This window comes from Bison bison, unplaced genomic scaffold (assembly GCF_000754665.1).
Source record: "Bison bison bison isolate TAMUID 2011002044 unplaced genomic scaffold, Bison_UMD1.0 scf7180017864377, whole genome shotgun sequence".
Classification (NCBI taxonomy): Eukaryota; Metazoa; Chordata; class Mammalia; order Artiodactyla; family Bovidae; genus Bison; species Bison bison.
Window position 1 is genome coordinate 4828266 of NW_011494949.1, and position 26040 is coordinate 4854305.

The 26040-nt window shown below is 44.2% G+C and overlaps 1 protein-coding gene across 1 annotated transcript in view; it reads right to left on the reverse strand.

Moving 5' to 3' along the window:
* The window catches only part of LOC105001028 (monothiol glutaredoxin-S14, chloroplastic-like), a 139575-nt gene extending 113861 nt beyond the window's left edge, over window positions 1–25714 (reverse strand). Inside the window, 1 exon segment of the mRNA XM_010857147.1 lies at window positions 25514–25714. Coding sequence (XP_010855449.1) covers window positions 25514–25714 — 201 coding nt within the window.
* Window positions 25715–26040: the final 326 nt, after the last annotated feature.

Genomic DNA, 26040 nt, shown 5'->3' on the forward strand with positions numbered 1-26040 from the left:
TTCAAAAGCATCAATTCTTCATGCTCAGCTTTCTTTATAGTCCAACTCTCACATCCATACATGACTACTGGAAAAACCATTGCTTTGACTAGATGGCCTTTTGTTGGCAAAGCAATGTCTCTGCTTTTGAATATGCTGTCTAGTTGGTCATAGCTTTTCTTCCAAGGAGCAAGTGTCTTTTAATTTCATGGCTGCAGTCACCACCTGCAGTGACTTTGGAGCCCGAGGGTGGCAATGGATGTTCACATTAGAGGAAGTCGGGTATGTAGGAATTCTCTGTCCTGCTTTTGCAACTCTTCTGTAAATCTAAAGTTACTCAGGGGCTTCCCTGGTGGTTCAGTGGCTGAGAATCCACCTGCCAATGCAGGAGGCATGGATTCTTTGATCCCTGGTCCAGGAAGATCCCGCATGTTGTGAGGCAACTAAGCCTGAGAGCCACAGCTTCAGACGCCTCTGCGCCCAGAGCCCATGCTCCACAGCAAGAGAAGTCCCCGCAGCAAAAAGCCTCCTCATTTTGACTGGGGAGTAGCCCCCATCCTCCCCAACTAGAGAAAGCACGAGCACAGCAACAGTGGCCCAGAGCGGCCGAAAACAAATACAGAAATGTTGAAATAAAAGGCAAGCAAAATAATTTAAAAGCCCCTTGCTAGCTTGGCAGGGCCAGTAGAATCCAACCTCTTTGCTGCAGCAACAGAACCGCCCACGATCTTAGCTCCTGAGGATTCTTGAGGAAAGGTCCCCCTCCATGCGCCACCCCCCAGTACCTTCAAGCAGCATCACTCTCCAACCGCATGAAGCTCTTCACAGCCCTCTAGGCAGCCCAGGCTTCATAGTCACAGGCCCCAAGCCTTCATCCCTCCTTCATCTTGGAGTCTGTTTCTTAATCAAGTTCTTGGTCAAAGTCAAAGCAGAAGTCACTTTTGCATGACTTTCCTGAGCCCCCACTTCCACCACGGGCAGATTAACTCTTCCTGCCCCACGTCGCCCCCTCTCCACCCTCTACACCCTGTGATGACTTCTGCCATGGCCCCCTCCCCATTGTCTGCACAATGACTAAACTCTTGGTTCCCAGGACAGAACTGGGGCATATTTATCTTCATGGTCCTCAGTCAATACTAACGATGTGTGAGATTAATCGGGAAGGAGGGTGTTCCTGGAGCTGGACAAACCCATCTGGTTAATCAGCTTCTGTAGGCAGAGCCTTGGGGAGGGCAGGGAGGGCTGGCACCCTGCGTCCTGGGAGATGGTGCTCATCCATCACTCTCCAGCCCTGCCAGCAGCCAGCAGCAAAGTGCCTGCACCAAAGGTCACCTCCTCGGGTTCTGTGAAAAGCCAGGGTCTAAGCTAAAATGCGTAACAACTAGGAAGAAAAGCTTTCTACTCAAGAAATGAGTTGCTTTTAGACATAGCTGAACTAACCAGCAATGCAAAAAAGGTTACTGGAATGTGAACAGGAACTAGATTTACTACTCATTAAACCAAACCATTTGATAGAATTCCCCCTTATGGCTCAGAACGTAAAGAGTCTGCTTGCAGTGCAGGAGACCTGGGTTAGATCCCTGGGTTGAGAAGGTCCCCTGGAGAAGGGAATGGCAACCCACTCCAGTATTCTTGCCTAGAGAATCTCATGGACAGAGTGAGAGAGTCAATTCCTAAACAGGTTGATAAGAAGTCCGGGGGTCCCCGAGGAGAAAGGACTCTGGGGCTCTTGAAGAGGAGAAAGGGGTCTGGGGTTCTCAAGGAGGAGGAAAGGACAAACTTTTTTTTTCTCTACATTCCTTAGTCTTAGTCACAGAAAAAGTATTTTTCTTTAAGCCCAGAACTGATAATTATACAATGAACAACTCAGTTTAAACTCTGTGAAAGTGAAAGTGAAGTCGCTCAGTCGTGTCCGACTCTTTGCAATCCCATGGACTGTGTAGCCCACCAGGCTTCTCCATCCATGGAATTTTCTAGGCATGAGTACTGGAGTGGGTTGCCATTTCCTTCTCCATTAAACTCTGTACTGGGGATTATATCCTAGGGAAGGACTAGGATTATATCCTAGGAAAGGACTGATGTTGAGGCTGAAACTCTAATACTTTGGCCTCCTGATGTGAAGAGCTGACTCATTTGAAAAGACTCTGATGCTGGGAAAGATTGAAGGCGGGAGGAGAAGGGGATGACAGAGGATGAGATGGTTGGATGGCATCACTGACTCAATGGACATGAGTTTGATTAAACTCTGGGAGCTGGTGATGGACAGGGAGCCCTTGGGGTTGCAAAGAGCTGGACACGACTGAGTGACTGAACTGAAGTGAACTGAACTGAGGGATTATATAACAACAATGTATCCTGCTTGAGGACAGTTTTTCCTTCCTGAAAACCTTCTGGCTAATCCTGTTACCTTAAAATGTAAATTATGGCAGTGGGTCTGGTAAAATTTTCACAAACTTGAGACATTCTTTTGATTTGTTGTAATAATTAATTCCCTGGAGAAGGAAATGACAACCCCCTCCTGTATTGTTGCTTGGAAAATCCCAAGGACAGAGGAGCTTGGCAGGCTACAGTCCATAGGGTCAAAAGAGTTGGACACAACTTAGCACTATCTTTCTTAACTAATTAAAAAAGCATATAACTCCCTTGCTAACACTAGCAAGAGTGTCACTCTCTGCCCCCCTTCTGATGTCTGTGGCAGAAACTTTCCCTGTCCCTCTCATACTTTAATAAAACTCTGCTACACAAAAGTCTTGAGCGATGAAGCCTGGTTCCTGGTCTCGAAGCTAAATCTTCTTCTTCAGAGATCGTGATCCAAAACTGTTCACTGTAAGCTATCAAGAGGAGCCTGGCAGGTTACAGTCCATGGGATCACAAAGAGTCGGACACAGTTGAGCAACTAATACTTTCACTCTCTGTGGCCAGCTTGAATTAGTCTATGTATTTAAAGGTAATAAGTCCCCATTCTTTTGTAAAAGCCTAAACCTTACATATTTCAAACTTTCTCAAAACTCACTCCTTTGTGTTCACTTGAACCCAAGTGACTACAGATTCTGAAGCTGCCTGCTCTCCTGCAGCAGATTCTGAAAGGACGACGTTTGCCTTGTAATTTAGACTTCAGTCCCACAGTTTGATATCCGCAGCTCTCCCAGACCTCGGGCTACTGATGTGAGAGCACCTTCGGTCTGGCTTTTTCAGGTCAGTGAAGACTGCTTTTTTAAAGTTTTTCTTGGTATGTGCTTTTCCGTATTGATTTCTCCCAATTCCAAAATAGAGTTCAAACAGTACAGCCGTAATAGCTCTCGGATTTCAAACCCCTTGCTCTTGATTTGTGGCTCTTAATGTTTCATGCATGTGGCCCTTACATAACTCTGCGTCTCCACCTCGGTATCGATTCCCTGCCCTCACCTTCAATATTTGATCATAGCAATGAGAAGAGCCAAATAAGTAACTGCAGCTTTTGGAGCTGGACTCAAAAGTAATTCTTCTTCCCGTTAATGCAGGAGGAGAAAAGGAAAAGAAGAGAAAGGAAATTGCATTTATTTCTCAGAAGAGCAGCCTGCTATTTTCTGAAAATGATACTTTTATTGAGTTCATTTTCAGGACAGGACACAGAGAGGCCAGCTAGGAGGAGCTCCTGCTATTTCTTCCCACCTCCTTCTTGGCCTTAGGAACAGGCGGTAGGTCAGCAGCTCCCGACTTGCCCCCGCTGGTTCTCTGTCAAGAAGTGGGATCAAGGAAGCCTGGCATCCGCATGCCTCCGAGTCACCTCCCCATGACGCTCCACGGTGGGCCTTCTTCCGGGCTCCTGAGCTTCCCACCAGAAAAGCCGTGATGCGGTCCTGATGGTGCTTCTACTTCACCTGCAGCAGCCCTTCTGATCCCCATCATCGGGGAAATATCTGTCAGTTTCCCAGAGAGGTTTTGGGCATATTTAACCAAGGATTCATCCACCTAGTCAACTAGCCTAAAACGGAGAAATTCTTCCTTCTATCTCTAATTATATCCTCGCACCCATATCCCACCTGGCTGGTCATCGAGTCCTGAGGCTGCCCCTCAGAAGGACCTCTGTAATGTAGCCCCCCCCTTTTTTTTTCCTATCTTCAATGCACTAGTGAAGGGTCAGATTTGATATTTCCACCTGGAACTACAGTTAAGAAGGACTTTTGCATCCCTTTCCAGAGGTTACAGGGGAGAAGGGACCAGGAAGAGGAAGCAGATGGGTCCCAGCCCCAGAAGGAAAGTGAGCTCTTGGAGGATTGATATATGGGATAATGGGAGCGATGAAGGCAAGTCTTATTTTCTAAGATCCTGAGTAAGGTTTCTAAACCTGAGTAAGACAGAACAGACTGGAATCTCCAAAAACTTAGTTATCCCATTATAATTGTGAACGGACATTGATTAGGATTATGACTTACATTCAATCATCTCTTTTAGTTTCTTGATGTCATTCGATAGTTAGATGGGTTTTATAATAACAAAATGTAGTGCTATTTAACTCAGGTTGGCCCAAAGATATAAAAATATGTCTCACCTTTTATAACATACAGCAGAAAGTATCCCCAGTTGTATGTCTGTAAACCTCTCGTGGGATAAAACAGTGTACCTAAGCTTGTTAATAAATGAGCCACTGTAAATTAAAAATGTTTCATGGACTTCTAGTGTTAATATAGCTTTTAGCCTAGTGACACTTTAGCATGTCCAAACATAAAACTAAATATGAAATCTTTATACTAGTAACTTTGAGATAATTGTAAAACTGAAATAATTTGAAAAATTAAACCACCAGTCTTAGCATTATTAATTATATACTTTGAATACTAAGAATTATGTCATTTTACTGAAACTAAATCGGTGTTCTGAACACAAATATGATGTAGACCATCCCTGTGCAGCTCCTACTGGACTTGACAAGTTTCACAGTGTAAATACCACAGGCCCTGGGATAATCCCAATGGCTATGAAACCACAGTGAACAGTCTAGCACAGATGTGTTTGGAAAAACAGAAAAGGAGGAAGAAGATGGAGAATGTATATTTGAAAAGAAAACTGTTCAGGGATTCCCTGTTGGTCCAGTGGTTAAGAATCCACCTTCTTATGCAGGGGACACAGGTTCGGTCCCTGGTCAGGAAACTAAGATCCCGCATGCTGCAGGGCAGCCAAGTCCATGCCCCACAACTCCTGAGTCTGCTCACTCTAGAGCTGGAGTGCCACAATTCAAGAAAAGCCCTCACACTACAAGGAAAGACCCCATTCGCCCCAACAAAGATCCCTAGGGCCGCGACTAAGACCCAAGTGAACAAACGCTGTTGCTGTTTAGTTGGTAAGTCATGCACAACTCTGTGACCCCATGGAATGTAGCCCACCAGGCTCCTTTATCCATGGAATTTCCCAGGTAAGAATTCTGGAGTAGGGTAGCCATTTCCCTCTCCAGGAGATCTTCCCAACCCAGGGATCGAATCCACGTCTCCTGCATTACAGGCAGATTTTTCACTGCTGAGCCACAAAGGAAGCCCAAATAAATAAACATTTTTGTAAAAAGAGAGTGGCTCAGAACTTTATTACATTGATGAAGGACATCACCTATAGATCCACCAATTCCTAAATTCCAGAGTAAGACAAATTTTTAAGAAAGATACTTCTTGACTCAGAACTAATAGGGAAGCTTATATCGATTTAAGCCTCAAGCCAATAAATATTACAAACTCTGGTGGGGGTGGGGGGCGGGCGCTGGAGAGGAAAAAACTCTTGAAGGCCCTGGAGATGAGCCTAGAGAATAAAGAGTCTGGAGGCACATGATCCTTGGAGAAGGGAAGCAAACTTGTGAGCACAACACTCAGCACTTGGCCAGGCTTTTCTCTGAGGACACTTCTGATTAAAGACAGCAGATGGGGGCATACAGCTCAAACAGAAAGCAGTGGTCTTGCTGGAATGGAAGAAATGGGGCTGAAGTGATCAGAAACTAAGAAAAAAGTCCTAGAGAGGAAGGAGACATAGGTGGAAGCTCCAAAACCTTCACACTAAATTGAGTCAAGTCCCTGCACAGCTCCAAGAAGCCCAAGAGAAATATTTCAGGAGCTTTCTGCCACTAGAGAGACAGGGATTGGCGTTCAAGTCTCCCAGCTAGGCAAGCAAGCTGAATGCCTCAAGCTTCCCACTGAAATCCCTGAAGAGCCACATAGTCGGAATAAACATCACATTTTAGGACTAACAGATTCACTGTCCGACCAAGAGTAAAATCTAATTAATTAGCAGCAAAGCCTTAAACAAACTCTCAACAGGATTTAGGGGCTTACCTGGTAATTTAACCGCCTTCCAGAGCAAGTATGACATCCTGCAGAGGAAGATATCAAAATCCAGAGTTCCTACAATGTTCCAAAGAAAATATCAGCCTAAAGTCAAAGATTACTAGACATGAAAAAGGAGCAGAAAAAGCGGTCACCATGTGAAGAGAAGAAAAAAGCAGTCAAATGAGATTGTCATACTGAGTGAAGCAAGTCAGACACAGAAAGACAAATATCGTATGGTATTGCTTATATGTGGAAGAAAAAACAAATGAACTCATTTATAAAACAGAAGTAGAGTTACAGATGTAGAAAACAAACAGGTTACCAGGGGGTAAGGGGAAGAGAGGTAAACTGGGGGGTTGGGCTTTACATAAACACACCACCACATGTAAACTGGGGGCTTTCCAGGCGGCGCTAGTGGTGAAGAATCTGCCTGCCAATGCAGGAGATGCATGGCATGGGTTCCATCCCTGGGTCGGGAAGATCCCCTAGAGGAGGGCATGGCAACACACTCCAGTATTCTTGCCTGGGAAATCCCATGGACAGAGGAGCCTGGTGGGCCACAGTCCATGGGGTCACAGGGTCGACACAACTGAAGCAACTTAGGATGCACACACACACTTATATAAAATATAAAACTAATACGAACCTGCTGCATAGCACAGGTAACTCTACTCAGCACACTGCAGTGGCCTCAATGGAAAAAGAACCTACAAAAGAAGTAAAAGAGTGGATGATGCATATACTTACATAGCTGACTCACTCTGAGTGCATCGGAAATAACACAACATTGTAAATCAACTATAAAAATAAGTCAGTAAGTCGCACTGAATAGATTGAGCAAAAGCAAGCAATAAAGTGATAGACCATCAGTGAATTCCTTAACTTTTCATTACCTAATTTATTTAATACTTTATTCTTAATGAGCCTGATTTCTTAAGTTATCCTTTTAAATTGTTCAATTCTGGGACATCGTAAAGAAAACCCAAACTGACCAAATGCTGCTCAATTTATTCAGCCCTTCACTTCAGAATGTATCGTGATTGACAATGAACACAATTTTAGACCCATTAAGGCACAGTGTTCCTCATGCCCCTTACACATTTTCATTTTCTGGTACCAAGTTTTCAAGTTTTATTGTAATGTCACCTTCATTGTGTGTTTGAGCAAGATCTACCTTTCAGTAAAAACATTCAAAAGCATTTTAATCCTAAAAGAAAAATGCCTAAATTTAGACATGGCTTTTTGTGGACATTTTCATGCATAACATTAACAGGAAATAACTCCTGCCCACTAAGTGTGGGTGGTACAGACTCAGCACTCACTTCTTTTGTGCGCTGGAAACCACGTTACGTTTTCTCTGAGGCTCACGGTTGACCTCACTCTTCTAGTAAGAATTTTATCTTGTTCAAATAAAGCAGAGATTTGGTATTCCTTTCATGTGGTCAGGAAAGCCTGAAAGGTCAAACGTGATAAGAGATTCTATCTTTGGGAAGATTTGGAAAATGGCATATATAATTATTGCATTCATTGGGCTTCCCTGGTGGTTCAGACTAAAGAGTCTGCCTGCAGTGCAGGAGGCTAGGTTCGATCCCCGGGTTGGGAAGATCCCCTGTGGGAGGGTATGGCAACCCACCCCCATATTCTTGCCTGGAGAATCCCATGGACAGAGGATTCTGGTGGGTTACAGGCCATAGGGTCACAAAGAGTTGTACATTACTGAGTGACTAAGACAACACTTGCTCCAAAAACTGTTATCACTAAACGTATAGTTGAGTCATGACTCCCAGTAAAAAATGGATTTTCAGCCAACATTCTGGTTTGTACACTTTTATCTTTACCAGTGTTATTAGTGTTTTCTCCTTTATATCAAAACCTGAAACTGAAAGTTGTTGGGTCACACCTTTCTCATATCAAAGCCTACACATTTTACAGTAGATATAAAACCAATGACAGCCGTTAATTTTGATGTCTGTTTTCATCTTTCTGGTGGTTAAGACTAAATCCACAAATGTTATTTGTTCAACAGAACATTTTGTCTTTGGTACAGGTGATGGAAATGGGTAATATTTACTTTTTAAAACATTTGTGTGTGATTTCTTCTCTTACTTTAGTAAGATGTCCATTCACATCCATTCATTAAGATATGGGTCTCATTTGAATATTTCATCCTTGGTAATCTTCACATGCTTTATTTTTTAACCAAAATTCCAGGTTCAGCCATTCTACCGTTTAGTTTTGCAGGCATTTCTACTAGGAAATTTCTATTGCTTTCTACAAATATTGTACTGTGGGTATCACACAAAAAAATCATCGTGCTTGCTAATAGTGAGCAGATAACACGACTCTTTAAGAACATTGCATCAATGTACTTCCAGGTCCGCAAGTCTTTCTTCAGCGCGCTCACTCACTGTTCGTTCAGACTGTTCCCCATGGCAGTAATTACCTGTGTGATTTCTCTGGTTCTAGGTGCAAATGCTGTCTTATGTTCTTATAATTAAGAGTTTGGATGTTGGTAGCCACAGATACCATCTTACCCAAAGCTACGTTACAAAATATGAAAAAATAGTTGCAAAATACTTCACTTTAAACTTAAAATCTGTAAGTTGGTGGCTATACTTTCTTCTTCCAATAGAAATCATGGCAAAGTAAAATACTCAATTTTCTATCAGGCTTATGGAGAGAAAATCAGAATCGACAATTTGAATCAGATTGCCTTTGCTAGAAACATTCACACACGACCCAAATGGTGTGATGAGGCTTCATCTCTCTCGCCCTATTTGCCTATTTCATGAATATCATTTTCCTCATCTCCTAACAGCAGGCTGGCGCTCTGTCACTTCCAGCTGTGGTTTGGATAAGAAATACTCTTTCCCACTCTCATTGTTTGATCAAAAATTCAATCTTCCTTTAATAATGACTATAAAGAGATTTTATCTGACCTGTTTAAGTTTTGTATCTGATGAGAACAATTTTCTTGCTCATTTTCATTTTTTTTTCAATAATGAAATCTAACTAATTATACAATGTATAACATTGAGTTTGCAAATTTCATCTGAGTCACACACCACAGAAGTCTGCTCAGTTTCATTGTTTCCAGATTAATTTTAAATGTTAATGTGAGCAGAGTTCCTTTCATGAAGATTTTCCTATTTCCTTCTCAGCTTTCTGTTTCTGAGCCCCACTTCCATATCTTCTATTGCACACATACACACACAAAAAAAACCTGGCTGTATTTATTCTCCATGATCTAAAGTTTATAATATGCATTTCAGATTGAAATATACAATGGAATGCTGTTTGAACTGTATTCATTTAAATACGTTTTCATCAAAAATATAAATACATGGAATTCGTGTGAGTGCTCAGTCAGGTCCAATTCTTTGCTACCCCATGGACTGTGGCGAGTCAGGCTCCTCTGTCCATGGAATTTTCTAGGCAAGAATACTGGAGATGGTTGCCATTTCATACATGGAATTTAGAAAGATTGATGGCACCAATGATCCTACATGCCGGGCAATAAAGGGGACTCAGACATAAAGAACAGACTTTTGGACTTGGTGGGAGAAGGCGAGGGTGGGATGACTTGAGAGAATAGCATTGACACATATACATTAACAGACAGTAATTCAAGTCAAATCCTAAAGGAATCTAGTCAAACCAGTCAATCCTAAAGGAAATCAAACCAGAATATTCACTGGAAGGACTAATGCCGAAGCCGAAGATCCAATACTTTGGATGGCATCACTGACTCAAAAGACGTGAGTTTGAGCAAGCTCTGGGAGATAGTGAAGGACAGGAAAGCCTGGCGTGCTGCAGTCCACGGGGCTGCAAAGAGTCGGACACGACTGAGCGACCGAAAAACAACAGTATACAATAACATATGTAACAGAAATGACCACTGCACGTTCAAGGCAGGAAACAGGGCACCCGAAGCCGGTGCTCCGGGACAACCCAGAGGGACGGGGTGGGGAGGGAGGTGCGAAGGGGCTTCAGGATGGAGGGGACATGTGGATAACTTCGGCCGATTCATGTTGATGTAGGGCAAAAACTGTCACAATACCTTAAAGTAGTTATCCTCCAATTAAAATTAATACATTAACTTTTTAAAAAGAAAAAGGAAAAAATAAATACATGAAACATATATCTATAAATGTACAAATTATATCTATAAAAATATAATCTGTACACTTATATATGCAGCTGCTGCTAAGTTGCTTCAGTCGTGTCCGACTCTGTGCGACCCCATGGACTGCAGCCTACCAGGCTTCTCCGTCCATGGGATTCTCCAGGCAAGCACACTGGAGTGGGCTGCCATTTCCTTCTCCAATGCATGAAAGTGAAAAGTGAAAGTGAAGTCGCTCAGTCGTGCCGACTCTTCACGACCCCATGGACTGCAGCCTACCAGGCTCCTCCATCCATGGGATTTTCCAGGCAACAGTACTGGAGTGGGGTGCCATTGCCTTCTCCTATATACATGAAATATATCTATAAATATATATCTATAAATGTACCAATTAAAATAACATTAAAATGACAACTAAAAATATACTCCATGTATTATCTCAAAAAATTTATTCTTCTTGTAAAATATTTAAACCAATTTTTATAATTGAAGGTCAAACACAAACTGTGATTAATGAACTCAAATTTTTTAAATCATAATCATATAAATAAAGCTGTAGTTATATAAATTTGTTAAACTATAATTCAAGTGCTAAATATTTTTATAGCTGTAAAGTTATTTACAGTTTTCCTGTTGAAATCCTCCTAGATGCCAGTGTAAAGACTCCCCATCACGCTGCACTCCAGGGACTGGTGTATCTAGATGGACCCCAGCACATGCCCCTTGCAGGACCCATGCTGCAAAGTCTGGGGCGACTCACATGCCTGTTCACATTCAGAGTGGTCTCCTCTGCTCTGAGGCCACAGGGCAGATGTGGAGAAGTTGACCTGGGGGCCTGAATGGTGTTAGCCAAGAGATAAGCAGTTTGCTGTGCCACGTGGAGGACAGGTGCTGTCCACAAACAAGTCTGTCTGTGTCTGTTCTCCCAACACCGAGCCCAGAGCAGGGGCAAGGCCGGCAGTGCCTACTGGGCCCTCTACAGAACCACGTGCACAGGTGAGCAGGGACCGTGAGCAGTGATGCTCAGGGAGGGGTCTTTCTAAAAGCCAAAGCCACACCCACAGTCCAGATGCCCACTCACAGAGGAATAACTGAATCATTTGCTGTGCTTTCATAAAACGGATACAGAACAGCCACAGAAATGAAAGAGCTAGACGGACCTGCAACAACACAAGTGAATGCCACGCATGTCAGTTGAACAAGAGAAGCTCAAGGTAAAAAGTGATTGGTTTCACTTAAAGCAAACAAGCAAACAGATCTTGGACCGTGCCTGCTGGAAAATCCTTAAAGAGATAGGAATACCAGACTACCATAACTGCCTCCTGAGAAACATGTATGCTGGTCAAGAAGCAACAGTTAGAACTGGACATGGAACAACTGACCAGTTCAAAATTGGGAAAGGAGTATGACAAGGCTGTATATGGTCACCCTGTTTATTTAACTTATACACAAAGTACATCATGCGAAATGCCAGGCTGGATGAAGCACAAGCAGTAATCAAGATTGCCGGGAGAAATACCAACAACCTCAGATATGCAGATGACACCACCCTTATGGCAGAAAGCGAAGAGAAGCAAAAGAGCCTCTTGATGAAAGTGAAAGAGAAGAGTGAAAAAGCTGGCCTAAAGCCCAACATTCAAAAAACTAAGATCATGGCATCCGGTCCCATCACTTCTTAACAAACAGATATGGAAATGTGGAAGCAGTGACAGATTTCCTTTTGTTGGTCTCCAAAATCACAGAGGACCATGACTGCAGCCGTGAAATTAAAAGACACTTGCTCCTTGGAAGGAAAGCTGTGACAAACCTAGACAGCATATGAAAAAGCAGAGACATCACTATATGCCAACAAAAGTCTGTATAGGCAAAGCTATGGTTTTTCCAGTAGTCGTGTACAATGTAAGAGGTGGACCATAAAGAAGGCTGAGCGCTGAAGAACTGATGCCTTTGAACTGTGGTGTTGGAGAAAATTCTTGAGAGTCCCTTGGACAGGAAGGAAATCAAACCAGTCAATCCTAAAGGAAATCAACTATGAATATTCACTGGAAGGACTGATGCTGAAGTTCCAGTACTTAGGCTGCTTGATGTGAAGAGTGGACTCTTTGGAAAAGACCCTGATGCTGGGAAAGACTGAGGGCAAGAGGAGAAAGGGGTGACAGAGGATGAGATGGTTGGATCATATCACCAAATCAATGGACATGAGTTTGAGTAAATTCAAGAAGACAGTAAAGGATACAGATGCCTGGAGTGCTATAGTCCATGGGGTCAGACATGACTTAGCAACTGAACAACAACGAGTGTCAGGAATAATTATAAAGCGGAGCCAGGAAGGGGTCACCACAATAGTCAATGGTTGGCATGTGGGTAGCTTTTAAGGGGATGGGGAGGGACAGTCACTGCAGGGGGCATGGGTGTCTTTAGCCTGTGGGGACACTGGAATTGTCTTTGCTATGGTCTGCCTATTTGTGTCCCCCAAACTCAAATGTTGGAGACCTAATGACCAAGGGGACACTATTAGGAGATGAGCCTCTTGGGAGCTGATTAGGTCCTGAAAGTGGATGCTTCCTGAATGCGGTCACTGTCCTTCTAAAAGAGGCCCCAGGGACTTCCTTCACCCTTTCACCCATGTGGGGCACAGTGAGAAGTGTGAATTCAGAGGAGGGCCCCCACCTCACCACATGGACAGCATGGCCACGGATGTCCAGCCTCTGGAATGGTGAGGAATAAATGTCTGTTGTTTCTAAGCTGCCCAGATTCTGGTGTTTCCTCAGAGGAGCCAGGATGGAGGAATAGGGCAGTTTTCTCTCTGACTTTGGTGGGGTTGTATGCGTTTCACTGGTACATTTCACAGCATCATTTATTAAGCACACATTTACAGTGGTGTACTTTTCTGTATATTACACATCAAGAGAAAAATTTTTTTTAATGAATGGAGGGCAAAAATTAGAAGATAGCAGCTCTAGATGACTTGTTTAATCATTCATTCAGCAAATATTTATCCATACTGTGTGCCAGGCTCTTCACAAAATGTTCAGAAGCAAATTCAACATTTGAGATCCCACTCTGTCTTTTAAGAAGACATTTGTAAGCAGTCTCCTCACTTCCTCTCAGCTTGTAGCCAGAAATACTGCAAAGGGTAAGACACGTACATCCTCTCCTTGAAAACTTGCCCCTGCCTGTCCTGAGTGCTGGTGAGAATCAGGGCTCTTTTCTAATGATGCTCAAAACAGACAATGCAGGCCTGCATCACTGACATCCACCAGTGTCCTTTATTAAGTAACCTGCAAACTCTACCTTGGACTTCCCAGGCGGTGCAGTGGTAAAGAATCCATCTGCCAACGTAGCAACTGCGAGAGACGGGGGTTTGATCCCTGGGTAGGGAAGATCCCTGGAGTAGGAAATAGCAACCTGCTCTGGTATTCTTCCCTAGAGAACTCATGGACAGAGGGCTGCACTCCAGGGGGTTGCAAGGAGTTGTAGACACACAAACACCCCTTCTCTCAGCTTTCCTACAGGAGGGAGACTTGGGGAGTGTTATCAGAGCCCCTCCAGAGCTGTCCTTGGTGCTGAACCTTGCAGAGCAAGGAACTCTGAATCTTTCAACTTCTCCTCATTCTTCAAAACATATCAGCTCTTTTTGGGAGAGGGGACTACCATCTCAATTTTTTATTTTAGCAGGGGTTGGTGGCCAAGAAATTTAAAACACAAATACAATAAATTCTTTCTCGTGTTTTCAGTGGAGCAAAACACACTCGTCCATCATTCTTTACACCACTCCGATGGACAGCTTATTTTCTAATGAACTAAGCTTCTCGACAACCTCAAATGTACACCAATAACCAGGCTCAAATGAGGGCTTAGCTCATAATCCCCACAACTCTGTGATATTCAGGAAACATATAAAGACTGCTTGTAGACTGCGTATAACTGAAATTCATAGACCAGCATCCCAGCAAAGGCGGTCACTCTGGTCTTTGCCAGAGAAGCAGGTGAGATGAATTCAAATCCTCTCAGGCAGATTCTTTACCGTTTGAGCTACAGGAAAGTCTTCTAAAACACCACAGGCTGGCAATTCCATGCACTTAAGACTCAGTCATGGACAACCACCTTCTGACTCTAGCAGTGGAACATGATGCTCAGAAAATAAGTGGAAAACTTAATATAAATAAACCACACTTGAATTCTAGTAGACTATGTGGCATTATTAAATTTTTTCTTGTAATGCTTAATATCTTTCTTGATTTCTCAATATCTCTTTACAGCATTTGGAGAACATTTTCAAAGCCCCCTTGTAGCTAATTTAATACCTACGAATTCCCCATGGATATGTAGAAAGATTGTACAGCTTAGGGGATTAAGTACTCTACATCTTATTACAAAAGTACAGGTTCAAAATATATAAAGCCCTATTATCTGAAGAATATTTTCCCTGTATATAAAATAAGTTACTTTAGGAGAGAAAATTATCATGTTAAAAGGCACATCACGTCACCATCAATAAAACAATGTGTTTAAATACAAGTCAAAGAGTTAAAAGTCAAGAAAACTAAGAAGAAAGTTATCATTTCAGTATGATATTACCCTGTATTTATATAAAACTCTTTTAATGGAATTATTATTCATATAATAATTATTATATTATTCATATAACCTTGAATTCCTTTCATTGTTATCCAGTAATATAATCCCAATTAGCAGTACTATTCTCACTCTTTTGTGTTATTACAACCACTCTTCAAGAGAACTCAAAGTAAATAAGTTTAATTAAAGTTAATCTTTGGAATCCCCACTGAGGCAGAATGAAGTGGACATTATCCTCTTTGTACATAGAAATGTATGTCCATGAGAAGAATCCCAGATGAGGACTGCGGTGTTACCAAGGGGAAAACATCCAGGTGTTTGAGATGAATGTGGTCCTGTGTGCTTACTGGATGCTGACTTAGGTCTCCCAGTTATGAGTCTGCACTTCATTGGTGACCAGTCTTTATGATGATGATCAACAGGCAGTCAGAATACCATTCCGGGCAGGGTGTCTCAGAAGCTTTCAGAACATCTCTGAGAGCTGTGCATGGACCAGCCCTGGTCCACTGGCATCCAGGTGAGAGGAGAAGGGGGAGATGGGGCAGAGTGAGGGGAGGAGGAGAAACTGTCATGTCATCCTGTTCATTTCCAGCATAGTCCAAAAGCCCAAACCAAGAAAATCATTGCTGAAAGCATCATGCCTTGTCTCAGTAGAAATGAAAAAATTGTCTGTATTTGTCCCTTTTGTTTCTTGATCAGATCATAATTTACTCAGGTGACAAAAGAGGTCAATTTCTAAGAACCGGAAACATTTGGACTTCCCTGGTGGCTCAGAAAGTAAAGAATCTGCCTGCAATGTGGCAGACACAGGTTCCGTCCCCGGGCTGGGAAACCTCCCTGGAGAAGGGGATGGCAACCCACTGCAGTGTTCTTGCCTGGAGAACTACATGGACAGAGGAGTCTTGCAGGCAACAGTCCATGGAGTCACAAAGAGTTGGACATGACTGAGTAACGAACACTTTCACTTTCAAAAGAGGAGTGTCCCTCTTGAAATCTTATATCATTTCCGTTATAAATTCTCTCTATGGTATATCATAGACAGTGCACAAAACAAAACCAACTAGTAAAGGATCACAAACTAAACACCATTGTAACCACAAACTGGGTCAAGATACTGTCGGCACCTCAAGATATTTGTCGGCACCCCAAATAGCTTACAGAAAGTTGAATATTCAAAGAAAACAAAATGTTCACACCTTCTTTTTTAAGGGTGTCTTGGCATAGCATCCATATAAATTTTAGAATCAGCTTCTCAATTACACATACATACACTTCACCCAGTTAGCAGTTTTACTGGAATTGCATTGAATCTAGAGACCATGTTGGAAGCACTGATGTCTACAAAATAGTGAACCTTCCCCTTTGTAAACATGATATACTCTTCCACTTATTACTTTAAATTTCTCTTATTAATAGTGCTCTCATAAAGTCTTACATATTTGTGCCACTTGTTCTTAAATATTTGATGTTTTTATGTTATTGTAAATATCTTTTTAGATTTAATTTTCTAATTTGTATGCTTATAGATATCAATTTAGAGTTTCTATGCATTATTTTAGTGACCTGACTACCCTTATTATAAATTCCAACAGTCTATTAATGGACATAATCACATTATCTGTCAGAAAAGTTTTGGCTTTCCTACTTTTCAACCTTCGTACTTTCAAAGTTCTCATTATTACTTCTTTACTTTTTATTAATTTTTACTGGAGTATGGTTGGCTTACAATGCTGTGTTACTCTCTGCTGTACAGCAGAGTGAATCAGTTATATATATACATACATCCGCTCTTTTTTAGATTCTTTTGCCGTATAGGTCATTACAGAGTACTGAGTAGAGTTCCCTGTGCTCCACAGCAGGTTCTTATTATCAATAGTCATCTATTTCACAAGTGTGTATTTGTTGATTCCAATTTCCCAGTTTATCCCTCCCCTATTTTTCCTTTTGGCAGCCATAAGTGTGTTTTCTACGTCTGTGACTCTATTTCTGTTTGGTAAATAAGTTCATTTGTACCATTTTTTGATGCCACATAGAACAGATACCACAAGATATTTGTAATATCACTTTTTGTGAATATCACTAATTTGTAAAATACAAATGCAACAGTGTATATAACATTTCTAATGTGCTATCTTACTAAGAAGCTATTCAAAGATGTGAACTAAAGAATCATCATTGAGTGGAGGTCCTTTGAGCCAGCCCTTTTCTCAGGAGCCCTGTCACTGGTACCATCCCCACAATTAATCCCCTTAATCCCCATGAATTCCATGTGTTCCATAGTTGCCAGGTGTCCTACCAATCCCAGGAAGTTACAGAGCTAAAGGCGATTATTGAGGAGCAGGTAACAATGGGGAGCACTCACCCAACATTCTGTGGTTACCTGGTACTTAATAATTTGAGAAGGCTCCACAAAGGTTCCCCCACCTCACCCTGGCACTCAGAGGAACTGCCACCTCACACCATGAGCACAACTTGGCACCATGGGAAACAGGTGACGTGTTGGAGAGCACGTGAGCTTCTGAGCTCCGGTTACCTGCAGAGAGCTGCTTGCTTACCATGGAGTAGATGGGACCTCACCCCAGAACACTCCATACAATTGCTGGAGGGGGACTAGAGGGCTTCGGTGCCACTCTAACAGCAGAATTGACCTGGTTAGAAACGGTGACCCTGTGGAGCCCCCAGGACAAGGACAGCTAGTTCTCCTGTTGAGCCAAGTGGCCTTCTGTAAGCTTCCAGGCAGGAGGGGAGGCTCCAGGTCACCCAGGTTTGATGGAGGAGCAATGATCAAGAGACGCAGATGCTTTCCTCAACCAAGCCTTCTTTTAAAGGATGTTTCTTCCTGCAACTTCACTCATGGTGTTGCCTGATGTCTTGTTTTGCAAAACAAATGGCATCTAGAGGCTCTAAGACCATAACCAGGGGACAGAGCTGTCCCCCTTTGGAAACACATAAAAAGGATGCTGTCCCAAGAAAATTATCAAAACCACAGTCAAACATTTATGTACAAAGTTGATCAAAGTGAGTTTGCTTCAAAAGGGGGAGAAATTAGAAAGGGTTTGAATGCATAAACCTAGATTTGAAGCATCACAATTTATCCTCTGGATGCATGTCACACAACCCTGGGACTCTCAGCCAGCACTGAGCAACCAGTGCTCAGCAATAAGAGAGGGCCCATACTGAGTTGTTAGGCAGGAAAATAAATTTTTAGAAATTCATATAAAATGATCTGGCATACGCTTTGGAAAGACAAAACGAGAAGTTTAGGGAAAATAAAGCATATCAAGACATAATAATGATTTTTTGCAGTGGGAAAATAGTTGCTGTTTGTCTTCTTTTATGTACCCTCATCTGTTCTCCAAGTTCTCAATAATGCATGTTTATAATTTTATCACCAGGAACAGGTTACACCTAGAAGGCTCCGTGCATTAGTGAGATACTCCGTGTGAAGGGAGGAAACCATCACCCAGGATTCAGTCTCCTTAGGCCTGTGTTCAAATCCTGGTTCAGCCTGTCATCATCATGGTGAGTATCTCGGTCACACTGGCCCTGCCGTGCTGTCAACTATAAAGAGGAGACTCACCCCACTTCTCAGGGTGCTGAGGAGGGCGCTAAGAGATGTGCTTAAAAGTACCAGGAAGCAGATTACTTTAACAGAGATGAACCTGTCCGTTTCCCACATTGTCAGTGAGACCTTGACAACGGAATCAGATCGATAATTCTAAACATGGCACATTTCACTGAATGTACTTCAGGGAAAGAGCAGCCTCATGTCTCATCCACCCAGGTCTTGGGGGTGGTCTTGGCACCTGGAAGTGCCCCCCATCCCCACGGCTGCTGCTGTGCCCGTCACCTCCAGACATTCCCTCCTGCTTGTCTTCTGACTCCTGGGAGTGCAGGTGTGGTTCTGACCTTGGTGTGGAGAGATGCCTCTTCGCTTGTAGGATGATAGAGTCTGTGTTTCATCACCAGGTATCACTCAGTGTTGGAGCGTTCCATCACTTTTAGATATTTGTCCACCCTAAGTGTGAATCAGAAAACAGTTGTACATGTGGTTCCACTAAGAATGCCTTGGGGGAGAGGTGGGTGTGGTCCACTCAGTGCTGGCCATGGAGGAGCCTGCCCCAAACTGGTGTGAAGTCCAGGAGAGAGGGGTGGGTGGGCATGTGGGGGTCAGGGGCTGGAGAGATTTCTGTACCGCTGGGAGCATCACCCCTGTGAACACACCAGCTCAGGCCGCCTGCCTCTGTAAAATGCTCAATGTCCCGAGTCAAGGCTCCTCTCATTCTCCAGGCCACCACTACCTCTTCCAGGCTCAGGATCACAGGAGGGGACAGGAAGTCCCTGAAGCTCCAGGCCTCCTTTCCCCCAATTCTTGACTGTCCCATCAGGGGCTCAGACCCTTTCCCATGATAGCCTCCCTGCCTGCAGTGGGAGATGTTACTGTTGGAAAAGTACTGTACGTAGAACCCCTGAAGGCCATGAAGACTTGACTCATACTTAGAGGGTACGGCCAGATCCCCGGAGGGCCGTGGGAGTGTCTGCATCAAGTATAAAAGGATGGGGTGTGATGGGAGGACAGGGATGTGCAGGGACCAGGCTGGCCTCTGCTGGGTGCTGATTTGGGCTTATTCACACGTGGGTCGCCTTGCTCTGCCCAGGCACGGGGAAGCCCTGCCCCTCTGGTTCCACTGCCACCCTCTCCCTGTGCCTCGGTTCTTTATTCAACAGTCAGCAAGTGGCCTGCCCAGCTCAGATTGCCACCAGCGCATGGCCGCAGGTGGGTGGAGAGGTGGACCAAGGCAAGTGGGTCTCCTGCCCTTACTGAGCCAAGGAAGGGGGGCCCAGGGAGGCCAACAGGCAGTAAATGAATCAACACGACTATGAGCCGAATAGCACCAGCAGGAACCATTGAGGTCACACACTGGTGATGGGATGCCATGCAGGATCGAGGTCGCACGCTGGTGATGGGGTGCAGTGCAGGATGGAGGTGGACGCAGGTTTGTGGAGAGAGGATGGAGCACTGCTCAGAACCCTGAATGGCACGGAAGAGCCCTGCAGAGGTCGGGGAGGGCAGGGACCTTTCCAACTAGAAAGACTTGTTCCAGGAATAAGAAGAAGGTCAGAAGGGTGTGAAATGAAAAGGCCAGGGTGGGGCTTGCAGCAGGCATGGAAGTACCAGCTAGGGTACCAGCCTCCCATCCAGGGGAAAGGATGCAGATGACCATGCAAGGGTCCAAGGCCACAGCCCAGAGTCCAGTCAGTCTGGAGGCTGGGGGGGCACTGATCTGACCGAGTAGACTGGTGTGGAGACCAGTCTACACAGGACAGGGGGCAGGAGACCACTGTGAGTTAGCTACCATGTTGAGCAGGAAGCATCCGGAGGTGAGTGAGCCCGAAAATGAAACCTGAAGTGTGATGGAGCTGTGAACGCTCAGTTAGAAACCAGAGAGCACCTGGGAAGGCCTGTCACCTCCCAGCTCGGGTGTCCCATCCCCTCTGTGCAGTCTCCTTTCTTGAGGAAGCCCCTCCCACCACCCCAGCCTCAGCCAGCCCTTGCCATTCTCTGAGCACGTGTAGCATGTTTCCCTGCTGCCCTCTGTGTGTGCTTGACGCAGCCTCGCCTCTTCTCCACCAGAACGTTTGCTACTCTCCACTTTTGAGACCACAGATTGAGTCCTCTGGGGGCCCAAAGAGGCTGCATGTGTCTCTGCTCCTGCTCTCCTCCAACTGTGCAGTCTGGTTCCTTTGTGTCCAAGCAAGAGTGGCTGTTCCTCAAGCAGGAGTCACATCTGATGCTGAATCTGGCAAAAGGAGATATTCAGTAAAAAGTCCAATTCACTGCACCTGAGCAGCATCAATGCTTCAAGGGGAAGCGGAGAAGTACCAGCCACAAATACTCTGGGAAGCAGACACACAGACATCCCACTACCCACTCATCATGTCTACACTGGTCTCCAGTGCCTCTCAACACACCCTTGACCACTGGCCATTCCTCCTGGCCTTGATTCTGCTCTCACATCCCTCCTCCAGGGCAGCAGGCAGCCCAGTCCCCAGTGCAGACCTTGGCTCCATCCCAGACACACCCTCTTCTGACTTTAGAGATTCCACAAGAGCATTCTGGCTAATCCCTTCGCTTTCTGGTCCAGGTTTCCAGAAGAACTGCCCCCCCTCCACCCGCCCCCACATCCCATACTGTTCCCTTTAAAAGCAGCTGCCAGCCCAAGACTCTGAATTGAAACAGGAGAGATGAAGCCAGTGAAGTAAGAGAGTAGAACACGGAGACAGGAGGTAGGACATCACTGGCTCTTTCTGTCTAACCTTCTTCCTTTATCACATAGGCTGAAGAGCATTTGCCTTGAGCTTATGCAGGCTTGATCTTCAAGCTGCATTTGCTGAAAATTCAATGCCATGGTTGATTTCACGCTGAGTGAAATTTCACTGTAACTTTATCTACTGTGCTGCCAATTTGGGAATTACAAAGCTCCCCCAATTAAAGAATTTTATCCGTGAAGTTCTCATTTATAAATTTCTAGAGTCCTTTGGCATTAACCCTACTGCTAGAATCCAATTCTTCAATGTCAAAATATTAGAGTAAGACTTCCCTGGTGGTTCAGTGATTAAGAATCTGCCTTGCAATGCAAGGGCCACAGTTTCAATGCTTGGTCTGGAAACTAGGATCCCATGCGCCTCAGAGTAACTAAGAACAAGTCGCAACTACTGAACCCATGCGCTCTGGAGTCTGTGAGCTACAACTGGAAAGTCTGTGAGCTACAGCTGGAGAGCCTGTGAGCTACAGCTGGAGAACTTGTGTGCTACAGCTGGAGAGTCTATGTACTACAGCTGGAGAGCCTGTGAGCTACAGCTGGAGAGCCTGTGAGCTACAGCTGGAGAGTCTGTGAGCTACAGCTGGAAATCCTGTGTGCTACAGCTGGAGAGCCTGTGTGCTACAGCTGGAGAGTCTATGTACTACAGCTGGAGAGCCTATGAGCTGCAGCTGGAGAGCCTGTGAGCCACAGCTGGAGAGCCTGTGAGCCACAGCTGGAGAGCCTGTGTGCTACAGCTGGAGAGCCTGTGTGCTACAGCTGGAGAGTCTGTGTGCTACAGCTGGAGAGTCTGTGAGCTACAGCTGGAAATCCTGTGTGCTACAGCTGGAGAGCCTGTGAGCTACAGCTGGAGAGTCTGTGAGCTACAGCTGGAGAGCCTGTGAGCTACAGCTGGAGAGCCTGTGAGCTACAGCTGGAGAACTTGTGTGCTACAGCTGGAGAGCCTGTATGCTACAACTGGAGAGCCTGTGAGCTACAGCTGGAGAGCCTGTGAGCTACAGCTGGAGAGCCTGTGTGCTACAGCTGGAGAGTCTATGTACTACAGCTGGAGAGCCTGTGAGCTACAGCTGGAGAGCCTGTGAGCTGCAGCTGGAGAGCCTGTGAGCCACAGCTGGACTGGAGAGCCTGTGTGCAACAACTGGAGAGCCTGTGAGCTACAGCTGGAGAACTTGTGTGCTACAGCTGGAGAGCCTGTGTGCTACAGTGAAATGTCATGCATGATACAACTTAAGACCCAATGCAGCCAAATAAGTAAATAAAAATTAGAGTGATAATGAAGCTTGGGAACCTCTGTTGACATGAGGGTGTATTCCCTCACAGTCATAAGTGTAATGATTACTCCCGCAAAGTAGGGGGCGGTTCCCAGTGTTAAAAGGAATGATTTTAGTGCTGAAGCTTCAGAAACATCTCTTGGGGCCCCCTGGTTCTCCAGTGGTAAAGAATCTGCCTGCTAGTGCAGGAGATATAGGTTCAGTCCCTGACCCAGGAAGATGCCACATGCCATGAAGCACCTAAGCCCGTGCATCACAACTACTGTGCTCTAGAGCCTGGATGCTGAGACTACTGAGCCCGTGCATTGCACTTACTGAAGCCTGAGCTCCAGAGCTCGTCTCCAGAACAAGAGAAGCCACTGCGATGAGAAGCCTGTGCACTGCAAGGAGAGCAGCTCCTTGGAGAGTATCTCTTGCTCGCCACAACTAGAAAAAGCCCACGCACAGCAATGAAGACCCAGCACAGCCAAAAATCAATGAATGATTTAAAAATAAATAAATAAATAAACCATCCCTTGGCTCAAAGAGCGCAAGCTTCAGGGAGCTATGCAGGTCAATGGGGCTCAGTGCCAACATCTTGAATGTTCACTGCTCCTTCAGAACCAGATCCAGTCTCCAACAATAAGGCTAACATTCGAGCCTCAGAACTGAATCACGGGAATGCTTCCAGGCAGGCTTTCCAGCAGAAAAGTTATCCTCTGAGGCTGACTCTGCCTGGCTTTCTGCCCACACACATTTAAACCTTTCAAATTTCCCAACTGTTCCTGCTGAAGGACTTCTAGAACAGAACTCTTTTCTACCATTGCTTTCATTCATTACATACAAATAAAAATACCTGACAGTAATTAGGAATTCATGATGAAGCCATGTGAAAATCAAACTAAACATGTTTCTGGTGTCTGAGATGAAAGAGACTCGATTCCTCGTGCTGAAGACAAAAATTAAATAGAATTGTTATTTCAGGCTGAAAGGAAGCATGCACTTTTTTATTGAAATAGAGTTGATTTACAATGTGTTCATTTCTGCTGTACAGCAAAGTGACTCAGTTATTTTCACTTATTTTCCATTGTGGTTTATGACAGGATATTGTAGGACCATGTTGTTAATCCATCCTATCACTCAGTCATGTCCGGTTCTTTGCGATCCCATGGAATGTAGCTCCACCCCCCAGGCTCTTCTGTCCATGGGATTCTTCAGGCAAGAATACTGGAGTGGGATGTCATTGCCTTCTCCAGGGGCTCTTCCCAAGCCCGGGATTGAACCTGGGTCTCCCACATTGCAGGTACATTCTTTAACATCTGAGCCGCCAGTGAAGTCCCATCCTATATTTAGTCCCATCCCTGCTGGCAAACACAAGTCTGTTTTCTATATCTTTTTGTGTTTTATAGTGTTTTTATATTTCATAGACAGGTATGTTCATTTGTGCCTTATTTTAGATTCAACATATAAGTGATATCATATGATATTTGTCTTTCTCTGAGTAACTTCCATAGTGTGCTAATATACAGACCCATCCACATTGCTGCAGGTGGCATTATTTCATTCTTTTTAGCATGTGCTTTTAAAGAAGGCAGCTCAGGCAGTTCCCTTTCAAACTATAATCTTTCAAACTATAATCAACCCTCTGTATCCACAAGTTTTGCATCCACGGATTCAACTGGTTGAATCCCCAAAAGCAGAACCTATGGATATGGAGGGCTGGTTATATTCTTGCTGCAAGTGTGATCAGTCATGTCCAGCTCTTTGCAACCCCATGGACTATAGCCCCCCAGGCTCCTCTGTCCATGGAACTTCCCAGGCAAGAATATTGGAGTGGGTTCTCATTCCCTCCTCCAGGGGATCTTCCCAACCCAGGGATCAAACCCTTCTCCACATCTCCTGCATTGGCAGGCAGATTCTCTGTGGATGAGCCACATGGGAAATATTCATGGTACTACACCATTTCATACAAGGCACTTGAATACCCATGGATTTTGGTATCTTTAGGGGCTTATGGAACCAATCCCCCATGGATACCTACGGATGATTGTAATTGTAGTTGAAATAAGATTTTATCATTTAAATAGTTTGCACTAGACTCTTTTTAAAAGGAAGCATATATGTGAAAACATTTTGATAAGTTATCTGAAGTAAATGTAAGACTTGGAGGACAAAGTTGATATGAGATAGGGGACCAGAGCAGGAAGTTGGGGCCTCCAGCAAGAGATGAGAGGAAGAGAGGAGGAAAAGTGAATATTGGAGACATGGAAGAATACGGGGGTGAGTTGAGGACGTGGAGAGGAGATTTTGTGAACTGAACTATCTAAAATTGCTTGCATTGACACAGTATTAACTCTATCATGTTCCTCAAGGTTTCCATAAAGTCTTTTACACATTTAAATGCTTGGGTGAGTGAAGAATTGTATGTCAGGATGAAAGCCATTCAGATCAAGGATTACACTCACTCACTGGTAAGATATTTGCTACACTCAAATAAGTCAATAGAGGCAGGTTTCTGCTGACCCAAAGGCAACCCTGAGGATTTAACCACTAGAGCATTTATCAACAAAGGAGGTATCAATAAAATTACTTCCACAAAGGTGAACTAAGGATTTAAACAATTCAATCCAGATTTTAAACAGGCAAAGTTCTCCTAGCAGATAATATGAGTAAACTGATGAGAAAGGTGATGACGATGAGCATGCACAATGAAAAGCACGATGACCTTTTGACAATGGTATGATAATGATGGACATAATGGTGATGGCGATGGTGGTGATGATGGTAATAGTCATGGTGGTGATCATGATGGTGGCGATGGGATGGTGGTCATGCTGGGAATAGCGATGGTGATGGTGATAATGATGGTGGTGATGATGGTGGTGATGGTTATGGTGGTGGTGATGGTAATAGTCATGGTGGTGATCATGACGGTGGTGATGGTATGGTGGTGATGCTGGTAATAGCTACGGTGATGATGGTGGTGATAACGATGGTGATGGTTATGGTGGTGGTGATGATAATAGTTATGGTTATGGTGGTGATGATGGTGGTGATGGTTATGGTGGTGGTGGTGCTTCTGATGGTGATAATGAGCGTGATGATGGTCGTGGTAAAGACGATGGTGATTACAGCTAACATCTTTGAGTGCTTACTCTCTGTTAGGTCCATGACAGCTTAATTAAGCTATTGAATTTAATCACAATATATAAGCTTCACCTGCTGCTATTGTCATTTTGTAGATGAGAATAATAACAACTCCATCATCTAACTGGAAAGAGACATAGAGGACATCCTAACCTGGAACAACCATGAGTCCAAAGAATCTTTGGTGTTCCAGGAACAAGAAGTCAGTTAACAATGGAAACATGCCTTGGGAGTGAGTCACGGGGTGAGTGACAGCACTGCACCTGTTAAGGCAGTGCCTAGTGTAAGCACTGCACACACACACACACTACCTACTGCCTAGGGAGGACTATTGCCTCAGAGGACACAAG